General features: G+C 46.0%; 1 protein-coding gene across 3 annotated transcripts in view; it reads left to right on the top strand.

The window, feature by feature from the left end:
- LOC121569791 (protein cramped-like) overlaps window positions 1-16,000 on the top strand; it is a 35,359-nt gene that overhangs the window by 15,982 nt on the left and 3,377 nt on the right. For all 3 annotated transcript variants that reach the window (XM_041880982.1, XM_041880979.1, XM_041880981.2), the window contains exons 7-19: window positions 931-1,016; window positions 1,379-1,502; window positions 3,936-4,017; window positions 4,307-5,476; window positions 5,818-5,992; window positions 6,182-6,345; window positions 9,716-9,790; window positions 9,910-9,991; window positions 10,293-10,403; window positions 13,833-14,005; window positions 14,207-14,399; window positions 14,508-14,672; window positions 14,956-15,101. In XM_041880982.1, the coding sequence (XP_041736916.1) occupies window positions 931-1,016; window positions 1,379-1,502; window positions 3,936-4,017; window positions 4,307-5,476; window positions 5,818-5,992; window positions 6,182-6,345; window positions 9,716-9,790; window positions 9,910-9,991; window positions 10,293-10,403; window positions 13,833-14,005; window positions 14,207-14,399; window positions 14,508-14,672; window positions 14,956-15,101 (2,746 nt within the window). The remainder of the gene's footprint in view (window positions 1-930; window positions 1,017-1,378; window positions 1,503-3,935; window positions 4,018-4,306; window positions 5,477-5,817; window positions 5,993-6,181; window positions 6,346-9,715; window positions 9,791-9,909; window positions 9,992-10,292; window positions 10,404-13,832; window positions 14,006-14,206; window positions 14,400-14,507; window positions 14,673-14,955; window positions 15,102-16,000) is intronic.

Here is a 16,000-nt window from a genome sequence, read left to right as displayed (position 1 = left end):
CAATAAAAGGCCACTCTAAAATGTGCAGATTTGTCACACAACACACTGGCTTGCAATTGGCATGCTGACAGCAGGAATGTCCACCAGATCTGTTGGCAGATAATTTAATGTTCATTTCTCTACCATAAGCCGCCTCCAACTTTGTTTTAGAGAATTTGGCAGTACGTCCAACCGGCCTCACAACCTCCACATCCTGCTTCTTCTCCTGCGTGATCGTCTGAGACCAGCCAACTGGACAGTTGATGAAACTGAGGAGTATTTCTGTCTGTAATAAAGCCCTTTTGTGAGGGAAAAACTAATTCTGATTGGCTGGGCTTGGCTCCCAAGTGGGTGGGCCTATGCCCTCCCAGTCCCACCAATGGCTGCGCCCATGCCCAGTCATGTGAATCCATAGACTAGGGCCTAATGAATTAGTTTCAATTGACTGATTTTCCTTCTGTCAAATTCTCTAAAATGACGTTGGAGGCAGCTTATGGTAAAGAAATGAACATTCAAGTTTCTGGCAACAGCTCTAGTGGACATTCCTGCAGTCAGCATGCCAATTGCACCCTCCCTCAACTTGAGACATCTGTAGCATTTTGTTGTGTGACAAACCTGCACATTTTAAAGTGGCTTTTTATTGTCCCCAGCACAAGATGCACCTGTGTAATGATCATGCTGTTTAATCAGCTTATTGATATTCCACACCTGTCAAGTGAATGGATTATCTTGGCAAGGGAGAAATGCTCACACAATTTAGAAAAATAAGCTCTTTGTGCATATGGAACATTTTGGGGATGGTTTTATTTCAGCTCATGAACTATGGGATCAACACTTAACATGTTGAGTTTATATTTTTGTTCAGTGTAGATAGTTGAAATTGTGCAATTGTTGTTCGGGTGGAGTTTGTGTGTTTTGCGGTTCTCTTATGGTTCTGCTGTATTCTTCCAGGGCCACCACGGTGCGTTCTAAAGGCAGGAACCTGCGCATCAAAGCTCCCATGTGCCGTGCACTCAAGAGGCTGTGTGACCCAGATGGTGAGTGTACACACAAACACACGCACTCACAGGCACAGACACTCACACAGCAGGAAAAGGGAGGAAGAGTATGAATGGGGACGTTGAGGAGTCATGCATGTGGGCAGGAGGGGATGGATTTCCATGGCAATACTCAGGAATGGGGCGGTATGAGTAGGGGAGAGTAAGTGGTAATGGTGATCATCTCAGGACCGGAGAGAACAAATCTTAACCTTTTTCCTTTTACACCTCCCTCCCACTCTCTCTCTCTCTCTCACTCACTCACTCACTCACTCACTCACTCACTCACTCACTCACTCACTCACTCACTCACTCACTCACTCACTCACTCACTCACTCACTCACTCACTCACTCTCTCTAGGAGTGAGTGATGAAGAGGATCAGAAGCCTGTGCGTCTACCTCTGAAGGTTGCCGTGGAGCTGCAGCCACGTAGCAACCACTCCTGGGCCCGTGTCCAGAGTCTGGCCCATAATCCCCGCCTCAGGTCAGTGTCAACTGACTATAAAGACCATGTCCTTTCCAAAGCCTTTGACACAGTTGACAATCACATTCCCATTCAAAGGTTGACTGAAATAGGCCTGAATCAGGCTTCTTGCAAGTGGTTTTAGAATTATGTCAGACAGGACACTGATTTCTGATGGTGTTAAGTCTAGCTTCCTGGATATTATGAAAGGTGTACCACAGGGTCAGTATTGGGACCTGTTCTCTTTACTATTTATATAAATAAAACTGTGTTAGAACTTGTAATATTCATCTGTATGCAGACGATACTTTTATGCATGCCATTGCCCCAACTGTAGACCAGGTGTTGTTAGAGCTGCAATCTGACTTTGTTGCTTTACAACAAGCCTTGGTTGGTTTAAAACGTGTACGTAATGCGGGCAAGACTAAATGCATGTTGTTCTCTAATTCTCGCAAAAATGTTTCAGATGGACTACATATTTATTCATTGAGTGTTTGTCCCATCGATCGGGTTCCCGCCTATAAATGTCTGGGCATTTGGATTGACAGACATTTGAATGTTTAAAAAACATACTGATGAGCTAGTTAAAAAGCTAAGATTTAAAGTGGGATTTTTTGTTGTTGAAATTTTGTAGATCCCTAAACAGCAAGAAGCAGATTGTACAGTCAACTTTCCTGTCGGTTCTTGAATATGGTGACACCATTTACCAGAATACAGCAGCCACTACTCTTAAACCTTTGGATGCAGTCTTAACATAGCGCCCTTCGCTTTATCACAGGTTACAGTTTTAATACTCATTAATGCATCCTGTATCAAAAGGTTGGCTGGTCCTCATTAAAGTCCCATAGATCACTTCACTATTCCCTTTTTGTTTACAAAGCACTACTACACAAGTTTCTGACTTACCTAACTTCGTTGTTGAAGTATAAAAACATGAGTTACCAAACCCGTTCACAGGGTTGGTTAACTCTTGAAGTTCTTCAGGTCTCCATCAAATTTTAATGCACCTCACTGCTGGAACAATTTGCAAAACTCATTACAGTTGGATGTTCTGGTCCCGCTCATGCATTTTAAAGTGTTGATTGAGGACCTTGTAGCTGAGGAATGTAACTTGGGCTGTGGCGGTCATGAAATTCTGTCAGCCGGTGATTGTCAAGCAAATAACTGCCGGTCTCATGGTAATTGACAGTTAATTAACATAAACACATTGAGCATCTCCTGGCTTCCACGCATAGCCTACAAGCCACTGATGCAGACCTTTTGGAACATCTACATTTTTAATAAATCAATTTAATATAGCCTACATCACAATAAATCAATTATTTATTTTTGACAGGTCTGAAGAAACATGATATGAAGAAAATGTAGTCTATTTTAGAAGAACATAACATACTCTGAGTTGTCCTTTATGTTAGGCTCTGATCTGGCTATGCCATATAAGGCTGTGGGCTACATTTAGTTTATTTAGCAGACAAGATTTGCTTTGAAATCCATGGCATTATTTTATAGTATGAAGAGTACAAATGAACATAGCTGAATAAAATAGAAAGGATATTTTCTCCAAACGATATGAGGGAGTGCGTCTATTGTGTTGCGCTGTTAACAAAGAAACGGGTCCTCTTTATATGATGAATTTAGAGTTATTTATGCAACCTTAGTTGTGATACAAACGTTGGGCTATATGTTTAGATTTTTAATACATTCTAAGGCTGCATGATGCGACTCTAATGATTTGAAAAAAGTTGCATGAAAGGCATGAGCTCTGCTTAGTTTTTTGCGCAGGCTGCACACACTTCATCAGTCTCTCTCATTCACAATTTGACAAGCACTTGATAATGCTTTGAATTTCCCCGCGGCATCCACTTTGTGTAGCCGTAATGCCCCCTAACAAAATCCATGCCTTTTGCAGCCGGTGGCCCATGGCCTGAAAATAATAATAATAATGATTCCCTTCTGAAAATTATAATTATAGTTCCCTTCTCCCGGCTGCGTGCTCTGATGCACATCCTTCTCACAGGCTACAAGTGAAGACCAACACATCGGGGAGATCATTGTATTGATTGCTGTTTTGTTTCACATTGTATTTGATTGTTGTATTACTGTGATCAGGGCACCCTTGAGAATGAGACCCTGGTCTCAATGGGTTTTTCCTGAATAATTAATCAATAATTTTTTTTCCAAGTTGAACATTAGGCGTGTTTGAACGTAACATGGACATAACGGTAATCTTTATGCTTCTGGGAAACCCAACCCTGACTGTTTGGATCCCCATACATAGCGGCCATTACATGAGGCATATTATCATATTTTGGTTTCAAGATGGGTTTTGCTAGGTTGTATCCTGCTGGACATGCCCCTGTCAGTGTTTTGAGCTGTGTGTTGTCTACAGGAGCTGTCTTTGCTGAGAAATTCAATATTTTCTAACATTGTCTGTTCTTTTGTGTGGTGATGTAGGATGGTGGTGGAGCTGCATAGGAAGGTGTCCAGCCTGATTGAGTTCCTGAAACAGAAGTGGGCCGTCCAGGACCAGCGTGTCGTATCCTTCCACAACACAACAGTCATGTCATGTCCTTTTTATAGCACTTAGACCACAACCTAGCTGGGGAAAAAAATTTGATCTGGTCGAGTATAGAATCGCATGAAATTAGCACCAGACAACCAGCTGGTAAAAAGTCTACAATGAGCTGATCCATAGTACTTCAAGAGATCAACAGATAATATTTAGCCTAGTTGATAATCAATTCCTGGGTCTGGTCTTGTTTTTGTTTCTTTGACTTTGAATCTACCCCTTCTCTGCTGACCCTCCTTGACCGTATTGTGTTCAGCTGAAGAGCCTGCAGGAGCGCGAGGCGTTAGAGGGAACCCAGCAGCACAGTGGTAGAGGCAGCCATGCTCTCCCCTGCAGAGCAGACGAGGACCTGTTCCTGTACCCAGCTGAGACCAGCACCCTGACCGCCCTGCCAAGCGTAGCCCGTGTGGTCCACTCCAAGGCCTCCTGCACCGTCCACTGGCAGGAGAGTGGGAAGCCCCGGCCCGGCCCCAAGGAGCTGATCCCCACCGCCCAGATTCTGGGCATCCAGGGGCCCCCGCTCCTCCTCCTCCCCCGGGGGGGTGTGGCCAAACCTGGACGGGGCGGTGGTGGTGGGGACACACGACGGGTAGGGGGAGAGACCCCCGTATCTACGTCTGAAGGAGGAACGTCTGGAGGAGGAGGAGCAGGGCCAGAGGACAAGAATCTGAACCGGATAACATCTCCTCTTCCTGTACCTCCTCTTCCTCCTCCTTCGTCTTTGCTGCTGTTGTCTACAGCTCAGAAACAGGAGGGTGGTGCAGCCGCGGGGCAGGTGGAAGGGGAGAAAGGGCTTGGGGGAGGACCAGGGGTAGGGGAGGCCTTGGGGTCCAAGGAAGGAGAGAGGGACTCCAATTGTCAGGGCCAGGGGGGCGGTTCTTGCTCTGTTACTGATCCATGCAGGGATGAAGAGCGGACCCCAGGGGTTAATGGCAGTGACGGTGCCTCTCCAGAGAGGAACTCCCTCCCCCTGTTGGACCCCCTGGTTCCCACCACACTTCCACCGGCAACGGTACCACGACAGGTGGAGGACGTCCCTCCAGACCAGGGGCAGGGGAGGGCAGCAGCCTCAGGAAAGGAGGAGTCCGGTGGGGTTGGTGGAGGAGGAGGCAGCACCCCAACCCCGGTGTCGGTCGGTCGGTCGGCCCAGCGGATCTGTGAGGAGGGCTGGAGCTCGCGGGGGTCAAACAGCAACGTGACTCTGGCAGAGCTGTACCTGATGCTGGGGAAACCTGGGAAACTGCAGCTGGAGTACGAGTGGCAGCCGGCTGCTGTTGCAGCCCCGGAGCTGGAGGAGGAGGGGCTACAGGGACCAGGACAGACATGCCCACAGCTACAGTCACCATGCCCCCTGCCCCCACCCTCCACCCACCGCGTCCTGCGCTGTCTGCTCCGACTGGTGTCATCAGAGGTCAACCCCAAACCTGTGAGTCAACACCGCCTAGTGGGGCAAATTCTTCAAAGCCACTGGCCACATTCAAATTCTCTACACTTTGCCCGAAGTGTGCACTCCTGCACTCTCCCTCATGGATTGAAAAGTAATCGACTGGTGTGAGGGTTATGGTGGAAACTCCCTCTAGACATGCTTACACCAAATTTTGTAATGCATGAGGGGGAGGGAACGAGTGCACACTTCTGGAGAAGTGTAGAGAATCGAAATGCAGACACTTTGTAGGAGACTTTGTAAACATATTATGTGATTTCTATAGCTTTAAGTCATTTTGTTTTCTTCTAATGCTCTCTCCCCTCTCCTTTCCTCTCCTCCAGGCCCCAGAGCTGTGCTCCACAGCCACGTCTCCGGTAAAGCCATCCCAGGAGGAACAGTCCCTCACCCCCCCAGGCAAGGCCCTGGCTGTGGGGGTACGGAGCCCCAACTGTGGACGACCGCAGCCCCTGGGGGTCCGAGCGGCAAAACTGATGTTACCAAACACTGGATCCTCCGGTAGCTTACCAAACTCCTCTCACAAGCAAATGCAAACACACACACAACCTACATATATTCTCCAGTAACTCCAAAGTTGTAGGTCAGAGGACCAATACTTGAAGTAGTGTTTCTTTTACCTGTATCTTTGTAAGACATCTCATGTACAACAATACTAATTAACTGTAACCTTGGCTTTGAACCCCTCAGGTCGTAACCTCCCGCGGTCTCTGCTGGTGTCCGGGGGGGACTCAGATGGTGGGGTGTTTGCCGTACCCACCACCCTGCCCCCCAACAGCTCCCGACACTCCCGCATGTTCTCCCCCAACAAGGAGGCCGAGCTCGCCTTCCGACAACAGCTCGACTCCATCAGCGTAAGGACATTTTGCATACTCTCTCTCGCCATCCCCCTTTTCATATCACTCTCCTCCTAGGACCTTTTACATACACCATCCCAAGGATTATTTTGTCTGTCTCAGAAAAATTAACTAGCTGGACTCTCTCCATCCCTTCTAATAATGGTTTCCTTTTCCCTCTTCAGGGATGCAAACTCGTCACTTTTCAGTGATATTCGATATACAGTGCCTTCGGAAAGTATTCAGACCCCTTCACTTTTTCCACATTTTGTTACGTTACAGCCTTATTCTAAAATGGATAAAATTATTATTATTTATTTTTCCTCATCAATCTACACACAATACCCCATAATGACAAGCTATAACAGGCTTTTTGAAATGTTTGCAAATTTATTTGAAATACATAAATAAGGTTTTAGTTTTTTAAGTATTCAGACCCTTTGCTATGAGACTTGGTGCATCCTGTTTCTATTGATCATCCTTGAGATGTTTCTACAACTTGATTGGAGTCCACCTGTGGTAAATTCAATTGATTGGACATGATATGGAAAGGCACACTCCTGTCTATATAAGCTCCCACAGTTGACAGTGCATGTCAGAGCAAAAACCAAGCCATGAGGTCGAAGGAATTACCCGTAGAGCTCCGAGACAGGATTGTGTACAGGCACAGATCTGGGGAAGGGTACCAAAAAATTTCTGCAGCAATGAAGGTCCCCAAGAACACAGTGGCCTCCATCATTCTTAAATGGAAGAAGTTTGGAACCACCAAGACTCTTCCTAGAGCTGGCTGCCCGGCCAAACTGAGCAATCGGGGGAGAAGGGCCTTGGTCAGGGAGTTGACCCAGAACCCGATGGTCACTCTGACAGAGCTCCAGAGTTCATCTGTGGAGATGGGAGAAACTTCCAGAAGGACAACCATCTCTGCAGCACTCCACCAATCAGGCCTTTATGGTAGAGTGGCCAGACGGAAGCCACTCCTCTGTAAAAGGCACATGACAGTCCGCTTGGAGTTTGCCAAAAACCAACTAAAGGACTCTGACCATGAGAAACAAGATTATCTGGTCTGATGAAACCAAGATTGAACTCTTTGGCCTGAATGCCAAGAGTCACCTCTGGAGGAAACCGGGCACCGCTCATCACCTGGCCAAAACTATCCCTACGGTGAAGCATGGTGGTGGCAGCATCATGCTGTGGGGATGTTTTTCAGCGGCAGGAACTGGGAGACTAGTCAGGATCGAGGGAAAGATTAACGGCGCAAAGTACAGAGATCCTTGATGAAAACCTGCTCCAGAGCGCTCAGGACCTCAGACTGGGGCGAAGGTTCACTTTCCAACAGGACAATGATCCTTAGCACACAGCCAAGACAACGCAGGAGTGGCTTCGGGACAAGTCTCTGAATGTCCTTGAGTGGCCCAGCCAGATCCCGGACTTGAACCCGATTTAAACATCTCTGGAGAGACCTGAAAATAGCTGTGCAGCGACGCTCCTCATCCAACCTGACAGAGCTTGTAAGGATCTGCAGAGAAGAATGGGAGAAACATCCCAATACAGGTGTGCCAAGCTTGTAGCATCATACCCAAGAAGATTCAAGGCTGTAATCGCGGCCAAAGGTGCTTCAACAAAGTACTGAGGAAAGGGTCTGAATACTTATTTTTTTATAAATTTGAAAGAAATCTAAAAACCGGTTTTTGCTTTGTCATAATGGGGTATTGTATGTAGATTGATGAGGGGGAAAAACAATTTAATCCTTTTTTAGAATACGGCTGTAACGTAACAAAACGGGGTTTGAATACTTTCCGAAGGTACTGTAATTATAGAACTCTTGTGGATTTGTATTAAGAAGCAAAGTGGCGTGGAGAGAGAGCGGAGAGGGATGACTGAAGGAGCGGTGTAAACTCTAAAAATGGACGTTACACACGGCATATCACATTTAACAAACCAAACATTCAAATACCCTTATAGAAGGTACAGTAAAAACCCAAACCGGTCCGTGCATCAATACCGGAATATAGTAAAATACCGTATACCGCCCAGCCCTAAGAGAGACCTCTGGCTTTCTCATCCAATGGGTTTTGAGAAGGAGAGAGGACGCGAGGAGTGTGCAATTGAGTTTCTCCCACTGTTCATCCAATATCACGTGTGACAGATGTGAGCAGCCAGCCGCATCCCCTAACCAGCCATTAGCCTACTCAGCTGCTTCTCTCTATCCGTTCTTTCTGCACATCTCCATCAGTTTTCAAATGTTATTTACCGTGATGGCGAGCTGGGGTTTGCAAACATTGATGGGGTTTCTGTTACATTTGTTTAATTATTGGAGCAGGATGAGCGATGTGGATACATATCTTTTTATTATGCTTGGAAGAACAAGCAGGCCAGTCTGACTTTGCTGTCATGCAGCCTCTGAGGAAAAACAGAGTACAGTGACAGTCATGCTTGTGTCTTTACAAAAGTTAAAATCAGAAGTTTCTAGCCTAAACCCCTTTCTACCGCGAATTGGTGCACATGTTACGTAATTCTATAAACCATGTTGCGGGCCATTTTAAACTAATTGTGGGCCGCAAGTGTTTGGTTTGATAACAAATGAACTTGTTTAGTAATGTTACCTGGCTAGCTAGAAAACAACATGGTACATTGGCTATGCACACATTTGGATGGCACAGAAAAAAGGGATAGCCTACTCAAAGAGATGCTTCAAAGGTAGGATGCATATGCCTAATCAATTCATTCTAAGCTAAATCTGAATAGAAAATCAATTTTTTTCGGGTGTTCCTTAAATTCTGTTTGGTGCCTAACTTTTGGTAGCCGTGTGTGGGAGGGAGAAAGAGGGAGCGAGCGAGGGAGAAAGAGGGAGCGAGCGAGCGAGCGAGAGGAGGTGTGTGTGTGGGAGGGAGGGAGGGAGAGTTTAGGCTATATGTGGAAAATTGTCTGAAGAGTAGGCTAAAGATGACCCCTAACCCTAGTGTAACCCTTACTGCCACAATGAAAATGCAGATCATTATACATTTATATTTCTTACTACATTCCTCCTGCCCAATCACAGGTAGGCCTTTGGATATGCGCAAATCAGCTATTTTCTGCAGTAGCCTTTTCTATTATACAGTATAAAGTGTGAAATGTAATCCAATGTGTTGTATTGAGTAGAGGTGTGAATGTCAGGGACAGGTTTTTGTGCAGCACCCGTGTAGAACGTATAGAAAATGGGAACGGGCTACCTGGTGCCTGGCAAACCCCGTGGTATCACGATTCTACTCGGTATCGTGATACTTGGCCTGGTATCCTATTGTTGGTGTTGTGACAACCTCATTCTGAAAAAGGCACATTTTCTTGCAGTTCAGATTTTTTTTTAACTTTTTGGGCCCTCACCAGTTTGCATCTCTGCCTCTTACAGATGCAGTCAGACATTTTCCTGCCAAAACAAAGGAAAAACAGGAGCCGGCCACTTCGAAAGCCCCTCGTGGTCCAGGTAAGTCTTTAATCTTAGTCCTTTGTTTGGTGTACCTGTTGAATTGACAGTTATTCTTAGGACATCTTGAAATCTGAACAGATTGTTTCAATGTGAAATTGTTGTTTGTTCCTCCTCAGAGAACACTGCTCCCCCGCACCACTGGAGACACTCCTCAACACGTCTGCTCCTTTTCCATCCTCTCCAACTCATCTGCCACAGGTATGCCACCTGTCAACATAACCCATACACCTAGTTACAAAATTATAAATTAATTATAAAACATGCTTTTACTTATATAATCACAAGAAGGAAGGAAGTAGGCATGTTTGAAGTATCGGAACAACACATTATTTTTGTAATTATGCTGCAGGAATAAAAAGCACTGGGGAGCAGTAATATTCTGTGATCAAGCCCAAATATGTTTTATCCAACTATCTGAACAGTGCTAGAAATACTCAACCACACTCACCTCCATAGTTTGGACTTGACTGACTTTTTCTTCTTACTGGCTCCCCTTCAGGAACAGGCTCCTTCCGGCCAATCCAGCCCCGTCTCTCTGCCTCCACCCGTCCCCTCCTCCCCAGAACTCTGCCCATCACCTCTAGCCCTGGGATGTCCAGTCAGCTCTCCAGTACGTACCTCTTCTCTCTACCTGTTCAGGACCTGAAACTAACTTTTTGGTCCACCAGACACTGTGGCAGGTAGACTTAAAAATCTAACAGCCACTCAGATTTTTTACCAGCCCTCAAAAAATTGGACACCAAAATTACACAAAACTATTAAAATAAAACAGATGAGCATGCTTTGTGATGTTTCTAAAACAATAAATGTATGACTATTAAGAAGTAATGTGGTATATTGCTTAATTTCTTTTCATTGTTTTTTACCGGAGTCTTTTAACCAAAATATCACAGATGAGACAAAAAATGTCACCAGCCCCTTTAAGAGGTGGAGGTTACCATGGTAATGTGACTCATGTTTGTGCCTGTGAGATTAAGCGAGTCTGAGTAGTAGTCTTGTAGTTCATCCCGCCCGCTTTTCATACTGCACCCACTGGCTTTCTATCTGACTCCCACCTGCTACCAGAAGAACTGGTCCCGAACCCAACCGCAGTCCTGCAATGTTATTTTAGGCATATGTGACACCCTCATTTGCCAGCCATGGTCCCAGTAATTTTGCGCCCTATAGGCAATATCAAAAAGCGCAAAAATAACCTAAAAGATAGATTAAAGTAAGATTATCATGTGGCCCATTATATTAGGGTATCGGTATTACTGGGCTATATCAGCCAATATGCTAGACGTCGTTTGAAGAGAGCAGAGTTGGAGAGACTTGCGTTTTCTCTTGAGCTATGTTTTATAGCCTACCTTTCAGGAGTGGGACGATTTTCAGACTGATCAAATACGGGTGATCAATACATATTTCTAGGCAATGCCGTAAACTATATCCTAATCATATTTAGGAAGTACATTTCCTTGGAACGATAACTGCCCCGTGCTTCTCCACTCATGCATAGGCTATAGCCTACTCTATTTAATTGAGACCACACTCGCACCTGATCTCTCAGATATGGCTACTGAACTTGAAGCAGCAAGAATGATGACAGCGGACACTTGCACTTTCTCTTGAGCTACGTTTTGCATATAGGATATAGCCCACCTTTTTTAGGAGGACGATTTGCAGGCAGAGACAATAAATGAGTAATCAATATTTATTGAAAATGAAAGGGCGCAATGCTTGCTCACCATGGTAGCTTGTGCGCGTGTTGCGCCTTTTTTCCTTTTCAAGGATCACATTTATTTTATTGCACCTCAATTTATGTTGGTTGAGCGCCCTCCATTTTTTCATTATCAATATGTATTTAGACACTGTAGTAAACTATAGTCTAATCATATTTAAGTTAATTTCCTTGGAAAATTAACTACTCTATTTCAATGAGACCACACATATACTAGGCACACTTGATCTCGCACACCCAACTAGGAGAGGAAGGCTACTGAAGTTGAAGCAGTGAATTCTGAGCGTGTGAATAATGCGACAAAGATGAGCTTTTAATACAATAGGTAGGCTAACATATCCAAAACAGAAAGACGGGACCCCCAAAATATTTTTGTCCCAAAGTCGTGTGTATGACTGCCCACTACCTGAAAACAGCTTTGTAGTACACAAAAATGTATGCACGCATGACTGTAAGTCGCTTTGGATAAAAGCGTCTGCTAAATGGCATATTATTATTATTTATTATTAGTGAATTTACATGAATAATATAAAAAAAGAGCCATGAAAAATGCAGACCGCGCAGCAATGATCTGTCGGACCCGCAGCTCTCTACCGCGTCGTCTTCTCTTCCATACCAGTTGAAACTCAAACATTGAGAAACAACTTAGCTTGTGAACAAAACAATGTAAATAGCCAAGAAACATAAGGACAAAGTCTCACTTGAGTAGACTTTAGTTTCAAGTAAATTAGGCTAGTGTTGCTGCGCTATACAGGATTCGTAGTTCTTTGACTTTGTGCGATTTAAATTTACCAGCTAAGAAACAAAATGGCAGAAATACTTTGAAAACAGCTACTGTAGCATTTACACTATATATATACAAAAGTATGTGGATACCCCTTCAAATTGGTGGATTTGACTATTTCAGCCACACCCATTGCTGACAGGTGTATAAAATCGAGCACACAGCCATGCAATCTCCATAGACAAACATTGGCAGTAGAATGGCCTTACTGAAGAGCTCAGTGACTTTCAACGTGGCACTGTCATAGGATGCCACCTTTTCCAACAAGTCAGTTTGTCAAATTTCTGCCCTGCTAGAGCTGCAAATGTAAGTGCTGTTATTGTGAAGTGGGAACGTCTAATTGCAACAACGGCTCAGCCGCGAAGTGGTAGGCGCCAGAAGCTCACAGAACGGGACTGCCGAGTGCTGAAGCGCATACTGCGTAAAAATCGTCTGTCCTCGGTTGCAACACTCACTACCGAGTTCCAAACTGCCTCTGGAAGCAACATCAGCACAAGAACTGTTCGTTGGGAGCTTCATGAAATGGGTTTCCGTGGCCAAGCAGCCGCGCACACAAGCCTAAGATCACCATGTGCAATGCCAAGCGTCGGCTGGAGTGGTGTAAAGCTCGCCGCCATTGGACTCTAGAGCAGTGGAAACGCATTCTCTGGAGAGATGAAGCACACTTCTGGGTTTGGCGGATGCCAGGAGAACGCTACCTGCCCGAATGCATAGTGCCAACTGTAGTTTGGTGGAGGAGGAATAATGGTCTGGGGCTGTTTTTCATGGTTCTAGGCTACGCACCTTAGTTCCAGTGAAGGGAAATCTTAACGCTACAGCATACAATGACATTCTAGACGATTCTGTGCTTCCAACTTTGTGGCAACAGTTTGGGGAAGGCCCTTTCCTGTTTCAGCATGACCATGCTCCCCTGCAGAAAGCGAGGTCCATACAGAAATGATTTGTCGAGATCGGTGTGGAAGAACTTGACTGGCCTGCACAGAGCCCAGACCTCAACCCTCAACCTCAAAGCAAGTCCCCGCAGCAATGTTCCAACATCTAGTGGAAAGCCTTCCCAGAAGAGTGGAGGCTGTTATAGCAGCAAAGGGGGATGAACTCCATATTAATGCCCATGATTTTAGAATGAGATGTTAGACGAGCAGGTGTCCACATACATTTGGTAATGTAGTGTATATTGCTATAAATGTGATCATACTTGGTTATTTGTATTCACAAATGCGAGTGAAATTCTTGCACTGTGGAGCCCTGACCACCCACCAACGTGGCTGGTGAAATAGACCTCTTACCCGCCAATGCCAAAATCTACTCTCATTTGGCAGGTGGTGGGTGTTCGGTTTAGACCCTGGTTTTGTTTGGTTTGTTTTTCTCTCCTCTTCTCTTCTCTTTCACCTTTTTAGACATTTTCTTATTTTAAGGCCCACCTAGGCCAGGCCCACTGATGCTGGAAATTAGCGCAAGCTAAAGCGTGATGGTGCAATTCATCTATAATCGGACTCTTGACAATTCAATGTGTGATGATTCTATATTTTTCCATCCAGGTGCCATTGACCTGGCAGCCAAGTCAGCAGGCATCATCCCAGGCAGCCCCTGTCGGGAGCTGGAGGCCCCCAGTCCAGACGGAAGGCCCCTCATTTCAACCTCTCACCCTGGAGTGGTGCATGATGGTCCTGGTCCTCCCCAGACACCGCTCCTCCAGCAGGCCTCCTCTGAGGTGAGTGGAACACTGAAAGAAGAAGGGAAAGAGAAACGGTGATAGAGAGAAAGATCTAAAAGACAACAGACCCTATGTATACCTGGGTCGTGTTCAAAAGGCCGGACACTGTTTTCATAGAGGGAGGTGCTACAGGATTTTCATATATTTTTCATACATTAATTCTAACCCTACATAATTCTTTCACTAACCCTCCACCAGGTTTCGCTGCAGAACGGCCTCCCCCCTCCGTCTCCAGGAGTGGCAGGTAACTCTCTCCTCTCCCCGCCCAGCATGGCCTCTCTGCTGGACATCTCTCTCCCGGGACCCCCGGAGGAAGCAATGGCTCCTGGAGGGCCACAAACACACATCAGTGACTCAATCATTGAGCTGGCCATCAACTCGGCACACTACGGTAAGGGAAGGGGGCGTTGTTGTGCTTCTACAAAGGGGATTTTGTACTGTTGTTTTTGTAGTGTTGCCTGAATCTGTTTACATCTCTCACTCACATGCTCTCTCTCAGGTGATGAGGCATCCCTCTCGCCTGCCAAGTTGAATGGTAGTGAGTACTCTAAGCTCCTACGCTCTACCTCAGTCAGCCCCTCCAGAGGCTGGATCCCTTCCCCCAGCCACGACCCTCAGTGGTACCCCAACGACTCCACTGACTCTTCATTTGGCTGCCTGCTATGTAAGACAGACACACACACACACACACACACACTTATATGTATGCACGCACACACACACACGTACAGTATATACGTACACGCAGCCACTATCACCAGTCTCTGGCAGTGATGATTTTCAATTGAACTGAACCTGATGAAGAAGCCAATTGAAGCAGGATTACTCTGAGCCCAGAACCATTCGCTCAACTGAGATATAGCTTTGAATTGTGTTGTCTCAATTTCAAACAACTTCAACTCACTCCCTTCCTCCCCTACCCCCCCCTCTCTCCCCCCCCCCCACAGCGAGCCTGGTGTCTCCTGATAAGGGCAGACGAAGCTCCCTGACCCCTTCCGGCCCCTCCAGTGGAACAGCCCTCCTCGGACCCAGATTTCTGGACTGCAACTCCCATGATTCCTTTCAGTCCCGCGGCCTGCCAGACGTAGCAGAGGTAAGACCACACCAGTAGGAAGCATATTGCTACACCCCTCCCTTGCACAATTTTCACCTTTTGTTTCCTTACAGTTTAAATCAAATACAGTTTTATTTCTCACATGCGCCGAATACAACCGGTGTAGACCGTATAGTGAAATGCTTACTTACAAGCCCTTAACCAACAATGCAGTTTTAAGAAAAAATAAATAAACTAAAGTAAAAAATAAGAGCAACAATAAATAACAATAACAAGGCTATGTACAGGGGGTAGCGGTACCGAGTCAATGTGCGGGGGTACAGGTTAGTCGAAGTAATTGAGGTAATATGTAGGCGTAAAGTGACTATGCATAGATAATAGATCATAAACAGCGAGTAGCAGCAGCGTAAAGAAAGGGGGTGGTCAATGCAAATAGTCCGGGTAGCCATTTGAGTAGCTGTTCAGCAGTCTTATGGCTTGGGGGTAGAAGCTGTTAAGAAGCCTTTTGGACCTAGACTTGGCGCTCCGGTACTGCTTGCCGTGCGGTAGCAGAGAGAACAGTCTATGACTAGGGTGGCTGGAGCCGTTGGCAATTTTTATTGCCTTCCTCTGACACCGCCTGGTATAGAGGTCCTGGATGGCAGGAAGCTTGGCCCCAGTGATGTACTGGGCCGTACGCACTAACCTCTGTAGCGCCTTGCGGTCGGAGGCCGAGCAGTTGCCATACCAGGCGGTGATGCAACCATTCAGGATGCTGTCAATGTGCAGCTGTATAACTTTTTGAGGATCTGAGGACCCATGCCAAATCTTTTCAGTCTCATGAGGGGGAATAGGCGTTGGCGTGCCCTCTGCACGGTCTTGGTGTGTTTGGACCATGATAGTTTGTTGGTGATGTGGACACCAAGGGACTTGAAGCTCTCAACCTGCTCCACTACAGC

The sequence above is a fragment of the Coregonus clupeaformis genome, chromosome 7 (assembly GCF_020615455.1).
Source record: "Coregonus clupeaformis isolate EN_2021a chromosome 7, ASM2061545v1, whole genome shotgun sequence".
NCBI classification, from domain to species: domain Eukaryota; kingdom Metazoa; phylum Chordata; class Actinopteri; order Salmoniformes; family Salmonidae; genus Coregonus; species Coregonus clupeaformis.
The sequence above is the reverse complement of the archived record's forward strand: the minus strand, read 5'-3'. Positions and strand labels throughout refer to the sequence as shown.